Below are 27,721 nucleotides of genomic sequence, written 5' to 3'. Positions count from 1 at the left end.
AGGGCCTCTAAAACATTCCTCAGGTGGACCAGGTGATCCTCCCAGGTGGAGCTAAAGACAGCAATATCATCAATATAAGCTGCACAATAATCATCCAACCCAGTAAGGACTTGATTCACCAGCCTTTGGAAAGTGGCAGGTGCATTCTTCAAACCAAAGGGCATTACCACAAATTGATAATGTCCTCCTGGGGTCGAGAAAGCAGTTTTGGCCTTTGCACTCTCAGCTAGTCTGATTTGCCAGTAGCCTGCTGTTAGGTCAAATGTGCTCAAAAACTTAGCAGCTGCCAGTCTGTCAATGAGCTCATCTGCCCTAGGTATTGGGTTGGCATCTGTCCTAGTGACAGCATTGAGACCTCTGTAATCCACGCAAAACCTCATCTCTCTCTTACCATCTTGGGTGTGAGGTTTTGGCACAAGGACTACAGGACTAGCCCAAGGGCTCTCTGAAGGTTCAATGACTCCCAGCTCCAACATCTTTTGTACCTCAACTTTTATGCAGTCCCTGACATGGTCAGGTTGCCTGTAGATTTTACTCTTCACAGGCAGACTGTCACCAGTGTCCACCTCATGGGTGCACCAGTTTGTCTGACTTGGGGTCAGAGAGAACATATGTCTGTAGGCCTGCAGAACTTGTCTGCAGTCCTGTTGCTGATGGACAGTGAGGCTGTCAGAAAAGACCACACCATCAACTGAGCCATCATCAGGGTTCTGAGTCAACAGGTCTGGGAGAGGGTCACTCTCTTCCTCCTGCCCCTCATCTGTAGCCATGAGTAGTCCCATGTCTGCCCTGTCAACATATGCCTTCAGTCTGTTGACATGAAGCACCCTGTGGGGGCTTCTGGGAGTCCCAAGGTCCACCAAGTAGGTGACTTCTCCCTTTTTCTCAACAATAGTGTGGGGTCCAGACCATTTGTCTTGGAGTGCTGCTGGGGCCACTGGCTCCAACACCCACACTTTCTGTCCTGGCTGGTAAACAGTCAGTACAGCCTTTTGGTCATGCCAAGCTTTTTGGAGTTCTTGGCTTGCCTCAAGGTTTTTAGAAGCCTTCTTCATATACTCTGCCATCCTGGAGCGGAGACCAAGTACATAATCCACTATGTCTAGTTTGGGTTGTCTGAGAGGTCTCTCCCATCCTTCCTTCACCAAACACAGGGGTCCTCTTACAGGATGCCCAAACAAAAGCTCAAAAGGGCTGTAGCCAACCCCCTTTTGTGGGACCTCTCTGTAAGCAAACAGAAGGCAGGGTAAAAGGATGTCCCATCTTCGCCTAAGCTTGTCTGGTAATCCTTTTATCATTCCCTTTAGGGTCTTGTTGAATCTCTCAACAAGCCCATTGCACTGTGGGTGATAGGGTGTGGTGAACTTATAGTTAACACCACACTCCTTCCACATTGCAGTCAAGTATCCTGACATAAAGTTGGCACCTCTGTCAGAAATGACCTCCTTTGGAAAGCCCACTCTGGAGAATACTCCAAGCAGGGCCCTTGCCACAACAGGAGCTGTTGTGGTCCTCAGGGGAATTGCTTCTGGGTACCTGGTGGCATGGTCCACTATCACCAGTATGAATCTGTGCCCAGATGCTGTTTGTGGGTCCATTGGTCCTACAATATCTATGCCCACTCTTTCAAAGGGGACCCCCACCACAGGTAGTGGTATGAGGGGGGCCTTTGTGGTGCCACCTGATTTGCCACTGGCTTGGCAGGTGACACAGGAGCGACAAAACTCCTTAGTATCTTCTGACATATGGGGCCAGTGAAAGTGAGGGACAAGCCTGTCCCAAGTCTTGTTCTGGCCTAAATGTCCTGCAAGGGGAATATCATGGGCCAAGGTTAGAAGGAAGCCTCTGAACTTCAGTGGTATGACCAACCTCCTGGATGCACCAGGCTTGGGGTCTCTAGCCTCTGAGTACAGTAGCCCTTCATCCCAATACACTCTATGGGTACCTTGAGCATTCCCTGCAGCCTCAGCAGCAGCCAGCTGTCTGAGGGGTTCAAGAGAGGGGCAGTCTAATTGAGCCTGCCTCAGATCTGCCCTGGAAGGTTCCCCTGTCCCAAGAAACTCAACCTGATCAGGTTCAAGTTCTTCTAGGACAGTTCCTTCAGGGCTCTCAGAATCATCCTCCTGGGAGGGCTGATCCACCACCTGAGGCAGGGGGGAAGGCACAGCCTTAACCCTACTGCTCTTTCTCTTGGATTGTGACTGGTCCATAGTTTCAGGATCCAGCACTTGTTCAGTGTTGCACTTTTTGGCCTGTGACCTGGTCACAGCAAGGACATGTGCATCTATCCCCAGCATTTCTGCATGGGTCCTATACTCCACTTCAGACCAAACTGAAGTTTCAAGATCATTGCCCAGTAAACACTCTACAGGAAGGTCTGAACTAACAACAACTTTCTTGAGGCCAGTTACCCCTCCCCAGGAGAAGTTAACAATAGCCACACTATGGGAGGTAGTGGCATTGCTAGCGTTGGTCACTAGGTAATTCTCACCTAGTATGATCTGTCCAGGGTCCACAAAAGCAGGTGTCACCATTGTGACACTAGCTCCAGTGTCCCTGTAGGCCTGAGCCATTCTTTGGTTGATAAAAGGTGTCTGTCTGTACTTGCCCAGGTTACTGGGGCCTACAGTAGAGGACAAAGCTAAGTCCCCATCACAGATCAGGACAGCCTGAGTAGGTACTCTGACTAGGCCAGAATCCTCCTCAGTTCCCAGGGTTAACCCTACTACACCCTTTTGCTGGGAACCACCACTTACAGCTGAACTAGGGGGTACAGTTGCCTTAGGGGCAATGGTGGTTGGGGGCTTATCCTTTTTGGTGCACTCACTAAACCAATGTGAGGTAGACTTACAATAGTTGCACCATGGTTTCTTTTGGCCTTCTTTCTTCTTATCCTTTTTGGAACCACCCTCCCCCTGAGCCTTTTGGGGGCCTGGTGAAGACTTCTGGTCTTTTTGTTTCTGCTCATTACCCTTCTGGTCTGCCTTTTTCTGATCACCGCCCTGGTTCTGGTTTTTCTGCTTAACTCTAGTCCTGACCCATCTATCTGCCTTCTTTCCCAATTCTTGGGGAGAAGTCAGATCAGAATCAATCAGGTGTTGATGCAGTAGCTGGTTTTGACAGTTGTTAAGTATTTGTTCTCTCATGATCAAATTATACAATCCTGTATAGTCCTTAACCTTACTTCCCATTAGCCAGCCTTCCAGAGCCTTAGTGGCACAATCTACAAAGTCAGTCCAGTCCTGAGTCTGTGTCTTCTGGGTATCCCTGAACAACAACCTGTATTGTTCAGTGGTTAGGCCAAACCCATCAATCAGAGCACTCTTCAGGACAGTGTAATTATCTGCATCCTCATCACTAACTGTGAGGAGCTTGTCTCTTCCTTTCTCAGAGAAGGAGAGCCACAAGATAGCTGCCCACTGACTTTGGGGTACCTGCTGTACTTTGCAAGCTCTCTCCAAAGCAGTTATCCATTTGTGGATGTCATCCCCACACTTGTAGGGAGGGACAATCTTGCTCAGGTTTCTATTATCATAGTGCCTGTCTCTATCTCTAGGAATGTTGCTGCCACCAGTGGGTTCTAACCCACTTAACTTTTGTTCTCTAGCCAGAGCAAGCTTCTCTTTGGCAAGGGCAAGTTCTTCCCTCTGAATCCTCAGATTAGCCTCCCTCATTCTGGCTGCATGCTCCTTTCTCTCAGGTGAAGTCATTCCCCTGTGAGAGGAAGCATTAGAGATGTTAGAGACATGGGAGTGGATGGATTCCCTTGAAGGGGATCTGTCCCTCCTGCTTCTCTGTGAATGTCTACTTGTGGGTCTGTATGGGGGGATCCCATGCAAACTCCCATGTAAACTTAAGTTAGCCTGGCTAAGTCTCCTTACTTGGCTCTGGCTGTCTACCTCCCCATCTGAAGCCCCATCTGACTCCTCTGTGGTGGGTAGACCCTCCTCTGCGCCTAGGGCACCTTCCTGAGATGCCCTCTGAGCATCATACTCCTCTAGGAGTTGTCTTAACTGAAGGAGGGTAGGGTTTGCACCCTGTTTTATTCCTCTGGAGGTACACAATTGTCTCATCTCCTGGAATGTTAAGGTATCATACCTAGAGGGGGTCTTCTGCAGACCTGCCCCTCCTGAGAGAGCATCTACTTGATCTCTTCCCAGAGGCATGATCTAGTGAGGGTGTGGTGTGTGCACCTACCTACACTAGTTGTTTCTACTAAACCTCTCTAGTAGTTGTAGTCAGGGTGTGTTACTCCCTTCAACCTACAACCACTAAGTCCAGTAGGACTTAAGTATTATAAACTATGTTATATGTACCTAGACAATATCTGTGTGATCTTTCAATTTAGTATCTCAAGATTACAATGGTATTACAACAGCAAGCTCAGATCCCAACCGCTGCTCACCAATGTGAGAAGTTGGCCTGATGTATGATGTCACTAGTTATAGTGCACACCTTATATCAGTCCAAATACCCTTATGGTGATTGGTTGTAAAGTCAACCTTATAGACCAGCTATCCTAGTGGTAGCATGGACAAGAGCAGTCTTAGGCTAAACTCTGAATGGCATGTGAAGCCAGCTGTGATACCATATATAATCCCTTGAATACCAAATGAAAGGACACCACAACAGATATATATATAAAATAAAGTGTATTTATTCTAAGCAAACCCTCAGCACTCTTTATGAGTTTAGAGGTAAGTACAACACAGTCTTATTAATGCATACAGTAAGTCACACAGGTAAGTAATACAGTTAGGCCCTAGGGGCCACGCAAACCATATACTAAGTAAGTGGTATAAGAACCACTGTCACGGAAATAGAATAGGCCTAGGCCTAGGGAATCGCTGGGGCTACACTACACTAGCGTTAGTTAGGAAGTGGGAGGCCCACGGGATTCGTGTGCAGAGTGGAAACACTCACGCGTAATGCGTAAAAGTCAATAGCAATGTTACAGTTTAGAAATAGATAGATTTAGGACACTTCCGGAGTAGCTAGGAAGTTGAGACTTGAAAACTAGACACTAGGATAGTCACTATCCTGATGAGCACCGGAGTACCCAAGTTACCTAGCCCACAGGCTGCGGGTGCATAGGGGTGAAGATGCGTCGTTTTCGTCGTCGACTCCTATGGATGCCTGAAGAAAGATGCTGACAGGCAGTCAGGGGAGAGTGTCCGGTGGATCCCAAGCCTGGGATCAAGAAGAGAAGAAACCTGCAAGCAGAAGGGACAGAGTCAAGGTCACTAGCTAGTGACCACGTGGAACCAGGAAGGAACCAGGCGATGTCGTGAAGAGTTGCAGGTGAAGGTGAAGCTTGTCGCTGCAGCCAGGAGGACCAGGAAGCGTCGAGGACGACCAGGACCAGGAGGCGAGCTGTCCCACGAAGGCTCTTGCTGTCGGCGGCGTCGAAGTTGGACTAGGACTCACCAAGCCTTGGCAAGCGGAACCCACGAAGAACAAAGGACTTGCTTCTGGTGCAGACCAGGACGGTCTGGGGTGCTTCTTCTTTGCAGAGAAGCGGGAGCCAGTCTGGAGGAGCCAAACCAGCGCAGAAGATTTCAGGGAGCGTCGTCACAGAGGCCACTAGCCAGCGGGCAAGCAACCGGACAGACGCGGCAAGCAGGAAAATGCTGAAGGGCCCCACGCAGGACTCGTGGAGTGTGGGGGGCTGATCTTCGGTGCAGTTGGTGCTTGGGGTTGGGGCTTCTCAATCCCCGGTGCACAACTTCGAGGGTACCTCAGAAGCTGCGCTGTAAGTTACTAGCCACTTTTCCCAGGTAGCCGGTCCCACGTCGCTCGTCGCCTCCACGGATCTCAGCTCTGCTGCAGATGTGGATGAGGGTCGGAGAAGTCTGGAAGTCGAGGCTCTGGTCGGGCTCTGCAGTCGGTTCCTCGTAGAACGGTCGCAAAGCAAAGGGTAGTCTCTTGATGGTGCCTGTTTGCACAGGGTAGCCACTCCTTGGCTACAAGGGAGATTCTTCAGTCTTCTTCTTTCGTCGAATGTCGAAGGTCCAGAGTTTCTGTTCAAGTTTGCAGGTTCAGGATAATCTAAAGTCTTGAGGCCCAACTCCCACTCTTATACTAATCTGGGGGGCTGGGATACCTGCTAGGTCACGCCTTATGGGTGGGACCTGGGAGGGGGTGGTTACACCCACTTCCCTTTGTCCAGTTTCGCGCCAGAGCTGGGGCTGGAGTGCCCCAGCGCCGGTTTGAACTGGACTATGCAAGGAACACCTTGTGTGCCCCAGGCATGTCTCATTCCTTTCAGCCCACCCTGCCCCAATACACTAAAGGCTGTCTGGGGAGGTGCTAGCACCTCCCCAAGCAGGAAACCTATTGTCCAGGCCTCCCTGGCTGGGATCACTCCCAGCAGCAGGAGGTCAGACTTGTGTCGTGGCAGCAGCATCCATTTTGTGATGCTGAGGCTTTGGTCAGAGGCTAACAGTTGAAGTATGATTTTAACATGTCTTTCCCTCTAGAAGGGGGGAATAATATTCTCATGTCCAGAAATGGCATGGGGGTATTATTCCCGAGTGTTAGACACCTTACACGACATGTTTTGATAAAGCCAAACCATAGTTACCATAACCGTCTAAGATTATAAGGCACTTTAAGAGTATATGGTAGGCTATATCATAGAACAGCTATATGGACAAGGTTCCGAAAGCTGCAGACAGGCTCAGCTCATGCTAGAGCACCATCTCACATGTTACCAAGCACTCTGCCTCCAGGATTGTCAAGGCCTGCCATAGGAGTGACTGATAGGTACACATGTGTCTATATGTAAGTTCGGTATAGGAATACTACACCTAAGCAAGGGGTGATTACACGACCTTGCCCCAGCTGAGTGATCAGCCAGTTGTGTCAAAATGGAAGGCCAGGCCAGGGGTGGCACAATACATGCTGCAGCCCCTGGTAGGCCTAGGGTACACCTATGCCCTGGGTACCTAGGGTACACTGTACAGGGGCCAATAAGGTGATCCTATCCAAATGGGTTATGCACCTAAAGTACATAGTATTAATTTAGAGAGAGAACAGCAGGGCTGTGGGTCTGATAAGCAGGCCCTCAGCCACATCTAAGTCGTAAACCAGTAAAGCAAAAGCAAAAAGTGGGGGTGAACATAGAAAGCAGACCCTACTCTCCTACACAACCCCCCCCCCAAAGTTAGGGACATTAAACTAACCTTGACCAGTTGAGTCTTCATGTTCTAAGTGGAAATATCTGGAGAGTCCATCTGCATTGGCATGGTCAGTCCCAGGTCTATGTTCCACTGTGAAGTCCATCCCCTGTAGGGAAATGGACCACCTAAGAAGTTTGGGATTTTCACCCTTCATCTGATTTAGCCACAAGAGGGGCTTATGGTCTGTCTGAATCTTGAAGTGAGTGCCAAACAAGTATGGCCTCAGCTTCTTCAGGGCCCAAACCACAGCAAAGGCCTCCCTCTCAATAGCTGACCAACGTTTCTCTCTAGGGGTCAGCCTTCTACTTATAAAAGCAATGGGCTGGTCTTGACCATCTACATTCAGTTGTGAAAGAACAGCTCCCACACCTAACTCAGAAGCATCTGTCTGGACAATGAACTCTTTGGAGTAGTCTGGACTTTTCAGAATAGGTGCACTGCACATGGCCTGCTTCAGGTCATCAAATGCTTTTTGACAGCTCACTGTCCACTGAACTTTCTTTGGCATCTTCTTGGAGGTCAAGTCATTAAGTGGTGTCACTATGGACCCATAGTTCTTAACAAACTTTCTGTAGTACCCAGACAGGCTCAAGAAAGCTCTGACCTGAGTCTGGGTAGTTGGAGGAGCCCAGTCCTTTATGGTCTGGATCTTGCTCTCCAGTGGTTGAACCTGACCCCCACCAACTAGGTGGCCCAGGTATACAACCTTGCTCTGCCCTATCTGGCACTTAGTGGCCTTGATAGTGAGGCCTGCCTTTTGCAGGGCCTCTAAAACATTCCTCAGGTGGACCAGGTGATCCTCCCAGGTGGAGCTAAAGACAGCAATATCATCAATATAAGCTGCACAATAATCATCCAACCCAGTAAGGACTTGATTCACCAGCCTTTGGAAAGTGGCAGGTGCATTCTTCAAACCAAAGGGCATTACCACAAATTGATAATGTCCTCCTGGGGTCGAGAAAGCAGTTTTGGCCTTTGCACTCTCAGCTAGTCTGATTTGCCAGTAGCCTGCTGTTAGGTCAAATGTGCTCAAAAACTTAGCAGCTGCCAGTCTGTCAATGAGCTCATCTGCCCTAGGTATTGGGTTGGCATCTGTCCTAGTGACAGCATTGAGACCTCTGTAATCCACGCAAAACCTCATCTCTCTCTTACCATCTTGGGTGTGAGGTTTTGGCACAAGGACTACAGGACTAGCCCAAGGGCTCTCTGAAGGTTCAATGACTCCCAGCTCCAACATCTTTTGTACCTCAACTTTTATGCAGTCCCTGACATGGTCAGGTTGCCTGTAGATTTTACTCTTCACAGGCAGACTGTCACCAGTGTCCACCTCATGGGTGCACCAGTTTGTCTGACTTGGGGTCAGAGAGAACATATGTCTGTAGGCCTGCAGAACTTGTCTGCAGTCCTGTTGCTGATGGACAGTGAGGCTGTCAGAAAAGACCACACCATCAACTGAGCCATCATCAGGGTTCTGAGTCAACAGGTCTGGGAGAGGGTCACTCTCTTCCTCCTGCCCCTCATCTGTAGCCATGAGTAGCCCCATGTCTGCCCTGTCAACATATGCCTTCAGTCTGTTGACATGAAGCACCCTGTGGGGGCTTCTGGGAGTCCCAAGGTCCACCAAGTAGGTGACTTCTCCCTTTTTCTCAACAATAGTGTGGGGTCCAGACCATTTGTCTTGGAGTGCTGCTGGGGCCACTGGCTCCAACACCCACACTTTCTGTCCTGGCTGGTAAACAGTCAGTACAGCCTTTTGGTCATGCCAAGCTTTTTGGAGTTCTTGGCTTGCCTCAAGGTTTTTAGAAGCCTTCTTCATATACTCTGCCATCCTGGAGCGGAGACCAAGTACATAATCCACTATGTCTAGTTTGGGTTGTCTGAGAGGTCTCTCCCATCCTTCCTTCACCAAACACAGGGGTCCTCTTACAGGATGCCCAAACAAAAGCTCAAAAGGGCTGTAGCCAACCCCCTTTTGTGGGACCTCTCTGTAAGCAAACAGAAGGCAGGGTAAAAGGATGTCCCATCTTCGCCTAAGCTTGTCTGGTAATCCTTTTATCATTCCCTTTAGGGTCTTGTTGAATCTCTCAACAAGCCCATTGCACTGTGGGTGATAGGGTGTGGTGAACTTATAGTTAACACCACACTCCTTCCACATTGCAGTCAAGTATCCTGACATAAAGTTGGCACCTCTGTCAGAAATGACCTCCTTTGGAAAGCCCACTCTGGAGAATACTCCAAGCAGGGCCCTTGCCACAACAGGAGCTGTTGTGGTCCTCAGGGGAATTGCTTCTGGGTACCTGGTGGCATGGTCCACTATCACCAGTATGAATCTGTGCCCAGATGCTGTTTGTGGGTCCATTGGTCCTACAATATCTATGCCCACTCTTTCAAAGGGGACCCCCACCACAGGTAGTGGTATGAGGGGGGCCTTTGTGGTGCCACCTGATTTGCCACTGGCTTGGCAGGTGACACAGGAGCGACAAAACTCCTTAGTATCTTCTGACATATGGGGCCAGTGAAAGTGAGGGACAAGCCTGTCCCAAGTCTTGTTCTGGCCTAAATGTCCTGCAAGGGGAATATCATGGGCCAAGGTTAGAAGGAAGCCTCTGAACTTCAGTGGTATGACCAACCTCCTGGATGCACCAGGCTTGGGGTCTCTAGCCTCTGAGTACAGTAGCCCTTCATCCCAATACACTCTATGGGTACCTTGAGCATTCCCTGCAGCCTCAGCAGCAGCCAGCTGTCTGAGGGGTTCAAGAGAGGGGCAGTCTAATTGAGCCTGCCTCAGATCTGCCCTGGAAGGTTCCCCTGTCCCAAGAAACTCAACCTGATCAGGTTCAAGTTCTTCTAGGACAGTTCCTTCAGGGCTCTCAGAATCATCCTCCTGGGAGGGCTGATCCACCACCTGAGGCAGGGGGGAAGGCACAGCCTTAACCCTACTGCTCTTTCTCTTGGATTGTGACTGGTCCATAGTTTCAGGATCCAGCACTTGTTCAGTGTTGCACTTTTTGGCCTGTGACCTGGTCACAGCAAGGACATGTGCATCTATCCCCAGCATTTCTGCATGGGTCCTATACTCCACTTCAGACCAAACTGAAGTTTCAAGATCATTGCCCAGTAAACACTCTACAGGAAGGTCTGAACTAACAACAACTTTCTTGAGGCCAGTTACCCCTCCCCAGGAGAAGTTAACAATAGCCACACTATGGGAGGTAGTGGCATTGCTAGCGTTGGTCACTAGGTAATTCTCACCTAGTATGATCTGTCCAGGGTCCACAAAAGCAGGTGTCACCATTGTGACACTAGCTCCAGTGTCCCTGTAGGCCTGAGCCATTCTTTGGTTGATAAAAGGTGTCTGTCTGTACTTGCCCAGGTTACTGGGGCCTACAGTAGAGGACAAAGCTAAGTCCCCATCACAGATCAGGACAGCCTGAGTAGGTACTCTGACTAGGCCAGAATCCTCCTCAGTTCCCAGGGTTAACCCTACTACACCCTTTTGCTGGGAACCACCACTTACAGCTGAACTAGGGGGTACAGTTGCCTTAGGGGCAATGGTGGTTGGGGGCTTATCCTTTTTGGTGCACTCACTAAACCAATGTGAGGTAGACTTACAATAGTTGCACCATGGTTTCTTTTGGCCTTCTTTCTTCTTATCCTTTTTGGAACCACCCTCCCCCTGAGCCTTTTGGGGGCCTGGTGAAGACTTCTGGTCTTTTTGTTTCTGCTCATTACCCTTCTGGTCTGCCTTTTTCTGATCACCGCCCTGGTTCTGGTTTTTCTGCTTAACTCTAGTCCTGACCCATCTATCTGCCTTCTTTCCCAATTCTTGGGGAGAAGTCAGATCAGAATCAATCAGGTGTTGATGCAGTAGCTGGTTTTGACAGTTGTTAAGTATTTGTTCTCTCATGATCAAATTATACAATCCTGTATAGTCCTTAACCTTACTTCCCATTAGCCAGCCTTCCAGAGCCTTAGTGGCACAATCTACAAAGTCAGTCCAGTCCTGAGTCTGTGTCTTCTGGGTATCCCTGAACAACAACCTGTATTGTTCAGTGGTTAGGCCAAACCCATCAATCAGAGCACTCTTCAGGACAGTGTAATTATCTGCATCCTCATCACTAACTGTGAGGAGCTTGTCTCTTCCTTTCTCAGAGAAGGAGAGCCACAAGATAGCTGCCCACTGACTTTGGGGTACCTGCTGTACTTTGCAAGCTCTCTCCAAAGCAGTTATCCATTTGTGGATGTCATCCCCACACTTGTAGGGAGGGACAATCTTGCTCAGGTTTCTATTATCATAGTGCCTGTCTCTATCTCTAGGAATGTTGCTGCCACCAGTGGGTTCTAACCCACTTAACTTTTGTTCTCTAGCCAGAGCAAGCTTCTCTTTGGCAAGGGCAAGTTCTTCCCTCTGAATCCTCAGATTAGCCTCCCTCATTCTGGCTGCATGCTCCTTTCTCTCAGGTGAAGTCATTCCCCTGTGAGAGGAAGCATTAGAGATGTTAGAGACATGGGAGTGGATGGATTCCCTTGAAGGGGATCTGTCCCTCCTGCTTCTCTGTGAATGTCTACTTGTGGGTCTGTATGGGGGGATCCCATGCAAACTCCCATGTAAACTTAAGTTAGCCTGGCTAAGTCTCCTTACTTGGCTCTGGCTGTCTACCTCCCCATCTGAAGCCCCATCTGACTCCTCTGTGGTGGGTAGACCCTCCTCTGCGCCTAGGGCACCTTCCTGAGATGCCCTCTGAGCATCATACTCCTCTAGGAGTTGTCTTAACTGAAGGAGGGTAGGGTTTGCACCCTGTTTTATTCCTCTGGAGGTACACAATTGTCTCATCTCCTGGAATGTTAAGGTATCATACCTAGAGGGGGTCTTCTGCAGACCTGCCCCTCCTGAGAGAGCATCTACTTGATCTCTTCCCAGAGGCATGATCTAGTGAGGGTGTGGTGTGTGCACCTACCTACACTAGTTGTTTCTACTAAACCTCTCTAGTAGTTGTAGTCAGGGTGTGTTACTCCCTTCAACCTACAACCACTAAGTCCAGTAGGACTTAAGTATTATAAACTATGTTATATGTACCTAGACAATATCTGTGTGATCTTTCAATTTAGTATCTCAAGATTACAATGGTATTACAACAGCAAGCTCAGATCCCAACCGCTGCTCACCAATGTGAGAAGTTGGCCTGATGTATGATGTCACTAGTTATAGTGCACACCTTATATCAGTCCAAATACCCTTATGGTGATTGGTTGTAAAGTCAACCTTATAGACCAGCTATCCTAGTGGTAGCATGGACAAGAGCAGTCTTAGGCTAAACTCTGAATGGCATGTGAAGCCAGCTGTGATACCATATATAATCCCTTGAATACCAAATGAAAGGACACCACAACAGATATATATATAAAATAAAGTGTATTTATTCTAAGCAAACCCTCAGCACTCTTTATGAGTTTAGAGGTAAGTACAACACAGTCTTATTAATGCATACAGTAAGTCACACAGGTAAGTAATACAGTTAGGCCCTAGGGGCCACGCAAACCATATACTAAGTAAGTGGTATAAGAACCACTGTCACGGAAATAGAATAGGCCTAGGCCTAGGGAATCGCTGGGGCTACACTACACTAGCGTTAGTTAGGAAGTGGGAGGCCCACGGGATTCGTGTGCAGAGTGGAAACACTCACGCGTAATGCGTAAAAGTCAATAGCAATGTTACAGTTTAGAAATAGATAGATTTAGGACACTTCCGGAGTAGCTAGGAAGTTGAGACTTGAAAACTAGACACTAGGATAGTCACTATCCTGATGAGCACCGGAGTACCCAAGTTACCTAGCCCACAGGCTGCGGGTGCATAGGGGTGAAGATGCGTCGTTTTCGTCGTCGACTCCTATGGATGCCTGAAGAAAGATGCTGACAGGCAGTCAGGGGAGAGTGTCCGGTGGATCCCAAGCCTGGGATCAAGAAGAGAAGAAACCTGCAAGCAGAAGGGACAGAGTCAAGGTCACTAGCCAGTGACCACGTGGAACCAGGAAGGAACCAGGCGATGTCGTGAAGAGTTGCAGGTGAAGGTGAAGCTTGTCGCTGCAGCCAGGAGGACCAGGAAGCGTCGAGGACGACCAGGACCAGGAGGCGAGCTGTCCCACGAAGGCTCTTGCTGTCGGCGGCGTCGAAGTTGGACTAGGACTCACCAAGCCTTGGCAAGCGGAACCCACGAAGAACAAAGGACTTGCTTCTGGTGCAGACCAGGACGGTCTGGGGTGCTTCTTCTTTGCAGAGAAGCGGGAGCCAGTCTGGAGGAGCCAAACCAGCGCAGAAGATTTCAGGGAGCGTCGTCACAGAGGCCACTAGCCAGCGGGCAAGCAACCGGACAGACGCGGCAAGCAGGAAAATGCTGAAGGGCCCCACGCAGGACTCGTAGAGTGTGGGGGGCTGATCTTCGGTGCAGTTGGTGCTTGGGGTTGGGGCTTCTCAATCCCCGGTGCACAACTTCGAGGGTACCTCAGAAGCTGCGCTGTAAGTTACTAGCCACTTTTCCCAGGTAGCCGGTCCCACGTCGCTCGTCGCCTCCACGGATCTCAGCTCTGCTGCAGATGTGGATGAGGGTCGGAGAAGTCTGGAAGTCGAGGCTCTGGTCGGGCTCTGCAGTCGGTTCCTCGTAGAACGGTCGCAAAGCAAAGGGTAGTCTCTTGATGGTGCCTGTTTGCACAGGGTAGCCACTCCTTGGCTACAAGGGAGATTCTTCAGTCTTCTTCTTTCGTCGAATGTCGAAGGTCCAGAGTTTCTGTTCAAGTTTGCAGGTTCAGGATAATCTAAAGTCTTGAGGCCCAACTCCCACTCTTATACTAATCTGGGGGGCTGGGATACCTGCTAGGTCACGCCTTATGGGTGGGACCTGGGAGGGGGTGGTTACACCCACTTCCCTTTGTCCAGTTTCGCGCCAGAGCTGGGGCTGGAGTGCCCCAGCGCCGGTTTGAACTGGACTATGCAAGGAACACCTTGTGTGCCCCAGGCATGTCTCATTCCTTTCAGCCCACCCTGCCCCAATACACTAAAGGCTGTCTGGGGAGGTGCTAGCACCTCCCCAAGCAGGAAACCTATTGTCCAGGCCTCCCTGGCTGGGATCACTCCCAGCAGCAGGAGGTCAGACTTGTGTCGTGGCAGCAGCATCCATTTTGTGATGCTGAGGCTTTGGTCAGAGGCTAACAGTTGAAGTATGATTTTAACATGTCTTTCCCTCTAGAAGGGGGGAATAATATTCTCATGTCCAGAAATGGCATGGGGGTATTATTCCCGAGTGTTAGACACCTTACACGACATGTTTTGATAAAGCCAAACCATAGTTACCATAACCGTCTAAGATTATAAGGCACTTTAAGAGTATATGGTAGGCTATATCATAGAACAGCTATAAGGACAAGGTTCCGAAAGCTGCAGACAGGCTCAGCTCATGCTAGAGCACCATCTCACATGTTACCAAGCACTCTGTCTCCAGGATTGTCAAGGCCTGCCATAGGAGTGACTGATAGGTACACATGTGTCTATATGTAAGTTAGGTATAGGAATACTACACCTAAGCAAGGGGTGATTACACGACCTTGCCCCCAGCTGAGTGATCAGCCAGTTGTGTCAAAATGGAAGGCCAGGCCAGGGGTGGCACAATACATGCTGCAGCCCCTGGTAGGCCTAGGGTACACCTATGCCATGGGTACCTAGGGTACACTGTACAGGGGCCAATAAGGTGATCCTATCCAAATGGGTTATGCACCTAAAGTACATAGTATTAATTTAGAGAGAGAACAGCAGGGCTGTGGGTCTGATTAGCAGGCCCACAGCCACATCTAAGTCGTAAACCAGTAAAGCAAAAGCAAAAAGTGGGGGTGAACATAGAAAGCAGACCCTACTCTCCTACATAGCCCACATGACACTAAGCAGTACCCCAGCACCAGATACACAGACCACCATGAAATAAGCCCACCTATTGCCTTTTCGACTCAGTTGTTTTCAGAGGATGGGAGCCGTACTTCAGCCATGGCATGAAACCACACACCCAATCACCGCCTGCAGCAAGTGTCTACTTGTGGGGATGAGCAGAGCACAGCTAGTCACCGACTGTCCTTACTACATGCCCTTCGCACAAAATCATAAGCACAAACAACATTTCAATAAAAGTAAAACACAAATAATACATTGAAATTAAATAAAAACTGCAGAGCTGAGACTAGAAGGCTCTGCAGACACCCTACTTCTTATGCAAGCCTTTTAAAGGCCTGATATGTGCTTCAGTGACACAACACAGCATCACAGATATCCTGCCGTCTGCAGTTTCATCACGGTTGAGGTAAATGCCGCGGGGCTACGGCACCTCTCCCCCGCTGGGTCCTCAGCTATAAATGCGAGACTAAATTTAGCCACTCACCTAGGAGATGGTAGGTTTTAAACTTCGCTTGCAAAGTTCATCAAAGCTGAGAAAAGTCACCTTACATGGAGGTGGGCAAAGATTCCTCTCTTTGCCTGAAGCTCTGTTGAACTTCACCTGTCTACTGATTCCCTGAAGCTGAATGTCAATTCCAGGAGTGGAAGGACTTCAGACTTTGAGGAGTAGTGACCCTGACTGCCACTGGGAAGCTTTACCTGCTGCCACTCAGGGCTTCCCTTACTGCTGAGCACCCAGAGGCCCTCCTTACCACACCTAGCAATACTGGAAAGGCCAATCCTTATTTATTCCTCGGGATCATTGTTGGGATGATTGGGATAGTTGTTACACAGTTGTTGGGGTCCTGCTTGCGTACTCCAGATCACAACAGTCAATTCTCCTGTGTTATGGAACCTGTGGAATCCAAGGCAAACAAATGGCCCAGTGCAAGTGTTTCTTGCAGCTCTAAACCTGCCTGCTCGAAAGCCCTGTGTCTGGCTGTGCACAGGACAGACACTTTGGACTCACTTGCTACGTGTAGTACTGCCCTTGCCCAGGCAGCTAACCTGCAGATATTGAACTGATGTGCAAATATGAAACTGCACAAAACCTAGTATGACCAAGCCCAACATTACGTCTCTGCCCAGCTATGAAAAACTCGAGAGCCTTGAATATTTTTTCCACTTTTGTCACTAGTCAAATAGAATAAAATCCACTTTTAAAAGAGTTACACAATAACCATTATTTACCATTCAAATGTTTTCATCAATTATTCCTCATTATGCCAACATCGATTTTCTTGAGATTTGTTTCATGGTACTCATCTGATTTTTTCTACGTATGAACTTTGGTTGTTTCTTACAATTTTCCTTTTTTTGATAAACACATTTGTATTGATTTTTGCAATGTCAGAGCGTAAACAGCACCATAACATACTTCATCAACTCTTGAATCATGCACTACAGGCTGGGACCGTAGTATTTCCACCACTTTCCCCAAATCCAAGCATGCTACTGGGGACATCTCCTTACTTTATAGACTGGTTCTTCAAGTTTCGCAGACCAGTCTATTCTCCTCTGCTACTTCGCAAGTGTAGGTGGGTCAGCCGCCCTCCATCGCTGGGCTATGTCTCTTTTGGCAATCAGAGCAGCCATTATTATGTACCTTTTTCTACTGGAGTTTCCCAGGTCATCAATAATCCCCAAAAAGGCATGTTGGAGTGTTAACTCAATTGGGTATCCCAGTACCCGAGTCAGGGATTGGGCTATCTGTTTCCAGTAGCTTGCCACCAGAGAACACAGCCAGGTCATATGGAAGAAGTCTGCATCCGTGCAAGGACACTGGAAGCCGGTTGGTTGGGGGATTTTATGGGCCTGCCACATCCTCCGGGTGTGAGATAGTAGTATGAATGTAATTCAGTTGAATAGGTCATACTAGGGAAGGCATGGTCACGTGGGGCCATACATGCTAGCCTCAAATCCAGATCATGGGGTCCCACCCACTCCTCCCATTTCCATCTCAAGGGGGTATAAACGTCAGGGGAGCTGTGAATGAGTAGGTGAAAAAATGCAGGAAAACACCCCCTCTGTCTAGTCGACCCATTAGGAGTGAGGCCTCTAGCGGGTTGTAGTCAGGGAGCCCTGTGAGTTCAGTTCCATTTGTAGCTAGAGTACGTCTGAGTTGTTAATACTTGTAGATCTGGGTCTTGGAGCGGCCACAGTGGGTGATAGTAGTCTGTGTACACTGTTGCAATCTCATATGGGAGCCTGTCATGTCCAATTTTTCAGGTATTATTCTAGTGGCTGCTTCCCTCATAGCTAGCCAGCAGAAATTGCCCTTCTTTTAACTATAATATTTAATGAGTTGTTCCATCCTTACACCACCCTCTTCTCATCCCTTCCCACCATCCTAGCTCCTCCCTGAGTGTACATCTTGAATGAGACAGGAATAACAAGCGGTCTGGCTGCTAAAAGTGTTTTGAAGCAACGAATTGGCATATATCAAGGTATGAAGGTTTGTTTTTTCAGCCAATCGCATCCCTCATTCTACTAGCTGGATTTCTTTAAGCCTTGCCGAGAACTCCGCTTGAATGCAATAAAGAACATGAACTGCATCCAAACAGGGCAGAGACAAGAGTTAGCAATTGTGTGCCATATTTATATGAAAATCCCAGTGAGAAACGTTAGAGCAACATCACCACCATACATGTGGCAGAGAGAAAATGTAGAACAAGTTATTTCAGTCCACTCTAAAGGGGTGAGGTGAGGCTGTATAGTGTTATAGGAACCACGCTCGGAAACCCTCTGATCAAGTAACGGCCTATGCACCCCGCGAGACCTTCTCAAATTCAAGGAAGGAGTCAAACCTTCTGTTCCGTCTTCGGTTAATCTGTGTTGCTCTTCACATCTGCCTTGTCCCAGTTTATATACAAACCTGAAATGGCGATTAGCTGTTAATTCGAAAACTTAAAATATTGTCCTGGGTTGAAATATCAGGGGTATACTGTCAATTATTGAAGCATGTGACCCCTTCTTGGGATATTTCCAATGTAGAGCACAACCTACAGCAGATTAGCCCTCTCAGATGGACCTAACAATGCCACATCTATAATAATCAGGTTATACTGCGCATAGAAAGCATATAAAGAACCCATGTAGGATGCTGCCCATTAGTCCCCTATAACATAAGATAAGGTAAGATTTTAAAGAGAAACATTGGCATCAGAATGCCCCATCTATTCCAGCAGTCGTACCAAGCGCGTCTTCATTGCTAAATGAACACAGCCTCATCCATGACCATTTATGGGACAAAACCCAAAGTGATAAGTTAATATGAATAAGCCTTAAACAGAAACCAGATCCTCCTAGCTGGAGGCTGTAAAGCAAGATGATGTCCTAGGGATGAAACATACTATTAAGGAAAAGCATCATCCTATCCAAACAAGAATCCTCACAGGGGGACACGTAAGAACTATACGTTCTGACGTTAGCGGACCATCTAACACATTAATATCAGCACATTGTCTCATGATCCTGTTTCAATGAAAAGATGTCCTCATTAACATTATCTAAAATTGTGAACATAATTTAGTGTAGGTGGACAATGCCTGCCCCATAGGCCCATGTCTTTAGTGGAAAACTAAATTCACTGGAAACATACTACCTATTACCAATTTTAGAATAAATAATCTCATAGTGTTTCCATCTCCAAGCAGAGCTGGGCCTGCCCACCTTAGACCAGGAGCTTTCCTTGCTTAGCAGATCCGCGTAGAAGTAGGCCATCTTCCACTGGCACTTGTACGTGAAGCACCACATCAGCTCCCAGTAGCACATATGATGGAACTGCTTCCAATGCTGCTGCGCTTCGCAGCATTCTTCAAACCTGCGGATCGCCTGCAAGGAAGAACAATTGACTATTAATGTGGAAACAGCATCTCAATTTGTTTCCTAAACTAGTCTTTAATACATTTTAAAAAGCTATCAGCTAAATAAACAAGCGTTTCAGTGAAGGTCAAAATATCTACAAGGTATGAAACTGATAGTATGTCAATACTGATGAAATATGTGGTAAATACATTTCTCAGGTGTTCCATGCTGGCTTTACTGGTGGATTTACAGGATTATGATTTGCAAGAACTTACCCCTTAGTGTCACACAGAAATGGCAAAATAACCTCAAGTAGATATGTAGTGAGAAGAGGCTATTATAGGATGCCCAACTATCCCTGATTTGTGTATATGCGCCCTCTCTCATGACGATGAGCTTCCTCCATGCTTTCTGTAGCCTTCTGACACAGCTCACCGCGGGGTAATGGGTATCGGGGGTGATTTGAATGAGGTGACTGACTGGGCCCCGAGACTGATCAGGACAGACGGAGGTTCATACTGTGGTCTGCCTGTTCTTGCTATGGTTTTTGCTGCCCTGGGGATAACACATGCCTGGAGGGCCCTCCGCTCACAGGAGAGAAGTTTCACCTCTTATTCAGGAGCCCACAAAACATTTTCCTTACTTGATTATTTCCTGATGCCCAATCGCGAGGTGCATTGGGTGGGGCTCAAATGCTGGCACGGGGGCTGTTGGATCTCTCACCTGTGGAACTCCAGCTATGGCTTGATCTGGGGTGAGCAAGGGGTGGCTAGCAACTGGAAGCTTTGTGGTGGACAATCCCTGACTTCACGGACGTATTGTAGAAGCAGTTGACTGTTATTTAAGGGTGAACAAAGACTCCGCTGAATGTCCTGGGATTTGCCGGCAGGCATTTAAAGCTAGACTGTGAGGGGATATTATTAGTTAATAGACTGGTGCAAAATGCAAAAAGCAACAAGAGTTTGCAAATCTTGATTACTGGAACTTTATTCTCAATATTTGTCTTCCCTCTTGTTAATTAAACTAAGATATCTATATCTTTCTCTCTCTCTCTCTCTCTCTCTCTCTCTCCTCTCTCTCTCTCTCTCTCTCTCTCTCTGATATACACAACTGAATGCAGAAACAGCAGCACTGCTCGCCAGTCAGAGTAGATATACCAGTGGGGCAACAAGGCCAGTAAAACCCTCCACTGGATATGCTGCAAAACTGTTAGACAAGACCTGATAGCTTGATGATCAAAGAGGGGGAAGTGAGGTCAGAGAGGACCTGGACATAGCCCAGGAGGTTGCGGCCTATTACACAGAGTTATACTGTCTACTCACAGGCCCCTCTGCCAAATACAAATGACTTGACAACTTTATAAGAGATCTCCCAATTAAACCCCTTAGGATGGAAGAGAGGGAGCTTCTGGATGGAAACATTAGGGGTGAGAAGCGTAGTGCAGCTTTGCACCAATTTCAATTGTGAAAAACCCCACACCCAAGTGGATTCCCAGAATGTTTTAAACTGTCAATTTCCAGACTCACTGGTCCGTTGCTAGGGCTGGTTTCAATGTGATTAGAGAAGGGGAGACGACCAACACGTGTGCAAATGGCTGGAGTCATTACCAAGCCCAACGGTCCACCTCACTGCTGCTCACCTCTCTTCTTAACGTAGAGGTAAAGATAAAAGCCAAACCTCTTGCGAACTGCTTATCCCAGCCGACTGTCTCTTTGGTTAGATAGCAACAGTCAGGCTTCATGCCCAAACGAGCCATCCAACACAATAGTAGGCATGTTCATAATGCACTTGCCATGGTGGGTAGACTGCGGGGACCACTTGGATTTTTTTTACACAACTTCAAAAAGGCCTTTGAATTAGTGGGGTTGGACTGTTTGTTTGCCCTGCTGGAAAAGCTGAACTTTGGGTTCAAATGTAGTAAACACGTGAGATTGTTGTATACAGATTTAGTAGCACAGGTCAAGATAGGAAGAAATGTCTCAGATATTTTTCCAATGGAGTTTGGCACTAGTTAGGTCTGTCCGCTATTCCCTTTCCTTTTTATATTGTGAATGAACAACTTTCTGAGTAGATCAAGCTGGTCTGCCTCCCTAAGATAAAAAGAGCCCGATGGGGAGGCAAGGGTTTTTCATTTCAAGCGGCAAAGCTATGGAACTCCCTCCCTACAGAGCTACGCTTACAAGCTAACAAGACCCTGTTCAGAAAGGCATTAAAAACTTGGCTTTTCATAAAATCCTAGTTCAAGAGCAGCCTCTCCTAATCCTCGCTCAGCGCCAAGACGCCTCGGCAATAGTGCGCTTAATAAATAATTCAGTCAGTCAGTCAGGACGTCCAAAGAGAAAAACACCACATAGACAGGTCACATCAAATTTTGGTCAACCCTTCCATTATCATTGCTGGGACGCTCCAACGCTGGTACAAGCAGAATTGTATAGTGTGCGTTGAACACTTTGCAGTGTGCTTGACTAAAGTGGCTCCTACTAACATATGAAAACAGGAAAGTCAGAGTGATCGAAACTTTCAAGGACTCTAGCTGGTTTTGTAAATAGCACTATTCCATCATTAACATTGCAGCATTGGAACAGGCAAACTCTTAGGCAGGCATAGCATGTGTTAAGATACCCAAATTAGGACTCTACTTAACGAACTACTGAATAGCAAAATCAAGTTGAATTTTTGGAAATTTCACTACCAGCTACTACTACCCAAGCCTTGCCCTACGGTATCCAAGGCACTGCACATGCAACCCATGGCATGCATGTCTTTATCCATTCCCAAGTATATTTCAAATGAGAAGGCAGTGGAAAATCTAAATTACAAAGGAAAATGTTACTCTGAACAAGCATTGGCAAGGTCAATGAGCCTGGCTTTTTATTAGAGAAAGTGTTTGGTAACAGTTGAGCTACTTTGTGTGCGAGGCGTCCAGCAGCCCCAAAAGAAAATGCCTAAATTAAGTAATGTCTTTGACTATGAAAATATGCAAGCTGGAAGTGGGGTCCTGTTGCTCAACGGATTGAATTAGTAGGATTAAGCTGTACCCTAATTCAGAAGCTGAAGTCTGTGTTGTGAGTACAGTCAAGTTTATTTGCATAGTTCATTAAAACCATTGCATTCCAATAAAAAATAAAAATACCAAAAAACGTTCAGTTACATTTGTTAAAATGCAGAATTGCAACACTAAAACCCATTTACTCTATAAACTAGATCCTTTTTTGCTGCACACCATGCAATTTATGCTGCATTAAAATTCAATTTTAATAAAGTGCCACATGAAAGTGAATATCTTATAATACACCTGTGGGCTGGCCCTTCGTCTACCTATTATTTTAGCCCTTTGCAGTAGATGGTTCCCCCCGTTCTTACTGTTTTTCAAAGTGCTAGTGCCTTGTGCAAACTAAGAATCCATAAAAAATGAATACTAGTTCCTTTAAATTCCTCAGCACCTTGGACTAATTCATCTCTCCTTTAGCAACGCATAAATTACCACTATCCTTGCTCTCTTCTTAAGTGCTCTATCCTTGTGCAGGACAAATTACAACATTTTAGAAAAATGACCAGCTCAATCATGAATAAAGTACAAATGCTTTATTGGTTTATACAGTCTTGAATAAAAGTGTCCTTGTTGGTTTCCTTCCCCCTTAAAGCAGATTTCTTTTTCACTTGTTCCAATTCTTTTAAAATCGGTTTTACATTTTTTACCTACTTGCGTGCCAGGGGAATTGAGGTGCCGCTTAACCAGGTGATTACCCCTTGCCTCCAAGTCCAAATTTTGCAATTTAAACTATTGGTTTCAGATCTTTTTCCCTTTCTGCCAGGGGCCCTGGGCACACACAAAAAGTGTGTACTAGTTAGTTATTCTTGCTTGTATCCGCAGAGTCGGCAGTCTTGATTTTGCGGCTGATCTTTCCAAGCGGGTATAAGATCTTTGGTTTCCATGAAGCCAGACAAAATAACATGAACCGATGCTTTAGGGCTTGTGAAAAGTACTCCTGAGGTTGCAGTTTTTTCCTTTTTGTATATGAATTAATCACTGCCCATGCCTTCGTGCAAGAGCCTTTTTATCTGTTGTGTAGGACAAAAGTTGAATTTCTGCGGTTATTACTTGATAGAATGCGCATTTTCTCATGCTTGCGGCCAAGTCTTCCTGTTTTCCTAAGTCCTTGATGTCCTGGTTTAGATGGGATCCCCATATGCCTTTTACTTTGCTGAGTTTTTGCTCCTCAATTTCTTGCCAGCATAAGTTGTTAATAGTGCCACTCTCAGAGGCACGCAGTCTCCAGCATAGTTTAATGTAAGTGCTCTTGTATTGAAGTATTTTATTTTTTAGGCCGAACTCTAGACGTACCTGAGCGGCCAAAGCCGATTTTCAGATGTGAAACACAGTTTTATATACTTATGTTTGGAATTTTTTAAAGATGGCTGCTTCATGTCCCCGCATAATTTCCGTGCCGTAGGTTACTGTTGGCATTAACCGCGCACGCGTAACTAAGAGCAAGTGACTAAAAGACGGACAGCTCAGCTTTCGCTTTAATAATTTAAAAACAGAAGTTAACGGCTGTGCTTTTCCCTGTATTGCGGCTGAGCGGTATTTAAAAAACATTTGATGTTTTACGTCAAAACCTAGGTATTTGTAAGTAGCTGCTACCGCAACTTTTTTTCCTTCTATAAACCAAGAGTGTGACTTGAATTTTGAATCAGCCAGCCTTACCACTTTTGTTTTCTTCAGGTTTAATTCTAGCCCTTGCCTGTGCACGTACCTTTTTAGGGCATGCATGCTGCGTGTGTTGCAAGCCTATTGGAGTTTGACTTAGTAGGCCAATGTTGTTAGAGTACTGGAGGCAGCCTAGTTTCTCTTTGGCCAGGATTGGGGGTTGGCAGCTATCCTGTGGAAGGGCACCAGCAAGGTCAGCAAGGTATACATTAAATAGACTTGGCGCTAAGACGCATCCCTGTTGAAGGCAGATTTTGGTAACAATTTTGTTCATCACTCGACTACGGTCCCCAATTTTGACCTGGGCCTAGATTCCTGTGTGTAATTCTATAATTGCCCTCAATAGGCTTCTTGGCATACCCCATTCATTCAATTTTGACGATAGTCGTTGTGAGTAGTGAATGCCAAAAGCATACAAAGCAAAATATTGCACAGTTGATACTTTTGACGAAGGGCAGTATTTTCAGTGCATCGTTAAGGTAGCCTATGTGCATCACATTTTTACTTCGTGAACTAAAAAGCCGTAAATCCAACAACATATTATCTCGACTGCAACATGAAACAAATGCATGCCCTGAAGGGCCATTAGTGAGTAGCACTGTAACTTTATTGCTGCATAAGGCAGTCACACAGCAAGCACTCGCTAAACAAAAACAAGCATTTGCAATGCAATAGGTCTCACATTTACGCAAGTTTGAGCTTTTGGCATTGTAAATGACAATGCCTTTTATTTCGGTTTTGGTTTTTAAAACATAAATAAAAGGCACTGTCATTTACAATGCTAATACCTTAAACTCTTGCAAATGTGAGACCTACTGCATTCCAAATGCTTGTTTGTAAAAGCACCTTATGCCGTGCTTTCACTTCAATGTCTGCTACGACCCTTTCTTTAGACTACCTGGGTCTAAAGAAAGATGCATGGCCGACATTAAAGTGAAAGTGCGTTATGGGGTGCTTTTACAAAAAAAAAGTGGTCAAAATAATATTTTTTTTTTTTGTAAAAGCACCCCATGCCGCGCTTTGACTTTAATGGCAGCCACGTGCCCCATGCAGCTCATTTAAAGAAAGGTGCGCTTCCACCATTAAAGTGAGAACGCGGTTGGGGGGCTTTTACGAGATAAAAAATGTGTTTGTGAAGTTGACAAACATGTTTTTGTTTTGTAAAAGCACCCCATGCTGCGTTTTCACTTTAATGTGGGCCACGCCCCTTTCTTTAAGATGTCGCTCGTGTTAGTTTAGAGACAGACACCTCCCCCAGCAGGCACATGCATCCTTGCTACACAGTTGTGCATAAAGCGCCCTTTGTCAGACAGCTGAAGAAAGCAAGGCCTAGAGTAAAAGTATACTGGCTCGGATGGGGCATAACGGCCAAAGCTGCCAGCTTTGGAGTGGAGGAATAAGGTTTGAATCTCCGTTTCGGCTCAAAATCCTGCGATTCTGGGCAAATCACTCAATCCCCCCATGCCAACCAAAACAAATAATGTGTCCTAGTGTAAAGTAACTGCTGCTCTAATAAAGCGCTCAAATACATTTCAGTTCATCAGGCTGTCTAAAAAATAAGAAACTTCTTGAGCAAACATGCAACAAAAACTCTGAAAACACACAAAAAAAAAATATATATCACAAATTAATGTTGTTATTATCAGCAGTGAGGGATCAGAGGCCAAGCACTAACATGAGTTGCCACTAAGCAAAACATTCATACCGCAGAAAACTCTAAGGGAGCAGGACACTTGAGAAGTCTCAGGAGGCTGGCTTAACTGACTCATTGCAAAAAACAACAGAGAGAACCCACCACCGAAAAGGTGTGATAGTAACTCTATTAAATAATATCAGAACACCAAAATGTAAGATGTAACGAATACATCATCAAGTGTACCTCAAAGAGAAACCATCACCACGTTTCCCAAGAAGTTGAAGAAAGCAACCCACAAGCAGCATATGGGGATCAGAAATATATACGACAATCAACACTTCACTGAGCCCAAAGCTCCTTCCAAATACGTATTCGTAGTGCTTTGCCCCCAAGTAACATATATAAGAAAAATATAAATAAGCAGAAAAAAGGGGTAAATCACTACCAGTGCTTGGATGGCAAAACTCCCAGGGAACTGAGTTCCCGCACCGACGAAGGATCAGTTCGTGTAGGTTACGTAGCCCAGTTTTAAGGTGATCAGAAAGAATTTCAATTCCTTGAATAGAAATGAGAGATCCAGACGGCGTTTAAGTCTTCAGTGATCTCCAATGGAAACAGAAAACACTCCCCTGCCCGTTAGCGTAGTCACAGGGAGAATCTCTTATTTTTCTCCATTAGTATAAAGTTAACAATCAATTCAGGAATTAGTGTGAAAAATAAAGAAAATATATAAATATATCGGCCTTTTCAAAACAATAGAAAATGTTAATTCATCATGTATTTTTTGAGGCACTCTTTACGATGCAGTACGCATGCACAAAATGAAAAACTCACCTTTTTCAGTCAGAGCCTGCATTTGCCAATACAACATAAGTAAGCTAAATTAGCCCCTTGCCACATACTGACGGAAAATTGATAAAAAGAACCTTTTACAGAGGTGGGGCTAAGATCGTAACCGAACAGTGAATTCCTCCCAAAACCCTTCGATTCTTACAATAGTCAAACACATGGAGTAATTGGCCTTTGATTTTGCCACAGTCCGCCAGTAGGAGCATGAAGGGAAGAATATACAGTGTACACATCTTAACTTAATAAACAGGGTTAAAAGTAGATCTTACGCGCTGGTTATTAACACAGTGTATTTTAGATAGTAAATCACAGGGACAGCATATGACTCCAGGCTTTGCGTAGGGCGGGGCTCAGGACTGAACACGAGGCTTGGAGCACAATATGTTCCAAGCCTCGTTTAATACTAAATGAAAGAAAAAAAAACAGAGCTGACATGCTTGAAAATGCATGCAGCGAGGGCGAGAATGATCATGTAAACGCGGCGCGCTCTGCAGTGGAGATTAGGTGAGCAAAGTATTACAAAGGCCATGCGGAATAGTGACAGGGCCTTTATCAACAGACACAGTTCAATTAGCTGCTACTCTAGGCAATCATAGGAAGAGGGAAAGGTGCTGAAGTGGACACTGCAGCTCTTTAGCCTTTCGTGGGAGAAACGTTTACCTGACTTGTTACTCCTCTGCCCATGGTGTGGCAACATCCAAATAACGCAGCTGAAACCTTTATCAGGTTTGTGGCAGATGAAGGATTCTATGCAGCCTCATGTCCGCCTCCTGGTTTTCTGGTGTTACAAGATTTGGTCCCAACTGAACGACTGAGTGAGAAATGTATTCACCATACTGAAGAGGGAAATGAAACAGATAGGGGCATGCAACACCCTTACTTCTGTCCTATTAGTTACTACAGCTTCCCTTCTCCACTTCTACTTCTCCAGCTGAGGCACCAATAGGATTAGAATGAGGTGAATCCTATGGGCATAGACACATTTTCTAAATAACAATAAAACTGGGCACATATATGGGTTTGTGGGTTTTGATTGTGATAGTTTTAGGTGCAGCATAGAGATTTTGGGTTTTTTGAAGAATTGTCAATTGAACTGGGTGAAGGACGGCTAAGGTGGGGGAGTGGGCTGTTGGTCATAGGGGGCTCGGATCCTTAAATTCTTGAGATTTTGCTAATTGACATTCTGATTTAATCACCTCCCGTTTAATGATAATTGTGCCTCCTCGGGGGGTTTTATGAGCTTTGAGTAACTTTTACTTAAAGAAAGGGTTATAGATATATTACACAAATCTAAACTGCAGTAAATGGGTTGGCAGGACTTTTTCCTCCAGGAGACATCTACTTTGTACTTCTTTCCAGTCCGGTAGCATGACTAGGAGATAGCCGTTTCTGAAACGTATACTAGTTTTAGCACTATATAAGAAAATGCAACTATTTCTAAGTTTGCTTTCTGTTTAAATGCATGAAATATTATTGTTTGTATGTTATTTGTATATTTTATAACTGGCTGGATCTATCTCTTACAGACCCATATACATGTAATCACACTTTAAGCTATTTTAATGT

At 46.2% G+C, this 27,721-nt stretch overlaps 1 protein-coding gene across 2 annotated transcripts in view; it reads right to left on the bottom strand.

Moving 5' to 3' along the window:
* TTC39A (tetratricopeptide repeat domain 39A) overlaps nucleotides 1-27,721 on the bottom strand; it is a 721,538-nt gene that overhangs the window by 79,967 nt on the left and 613,850 nt on the right. For both annotated transcript variants that reach the window (XM_085602648.1, XM_085602649.1), the window contains exon 12: nucleotides 18,825-18,986. In XM_085602648.1, coding sequence (XP_085458774.1) covers nucleotides 18,825-18,986 — 162 coding nt within the window. The remainder of the gene's footprint in view (nucleotides 1-18,824; nucleotides 18,987-27,721) is intronic.

This window comes from Triturus cristatus, chromosome 4_2 (assembly GCF_964204655.1).
Source record: "Triturus cristatus chromosome 4_2, aTriCri1.1, whole genome shotgun sequence".
NCBI classification, from domain to species: Eukaryota; Metazoa; Chordata; class Amphibia; order Caudata; family Salamandridae; genus Triturus; species Triturus cristatus.
The sequence above is the reverse complement of the archived record's forward strand: the minus strand, read 5'-3'. Positions and strand labels throughout refer to the sequence as shown.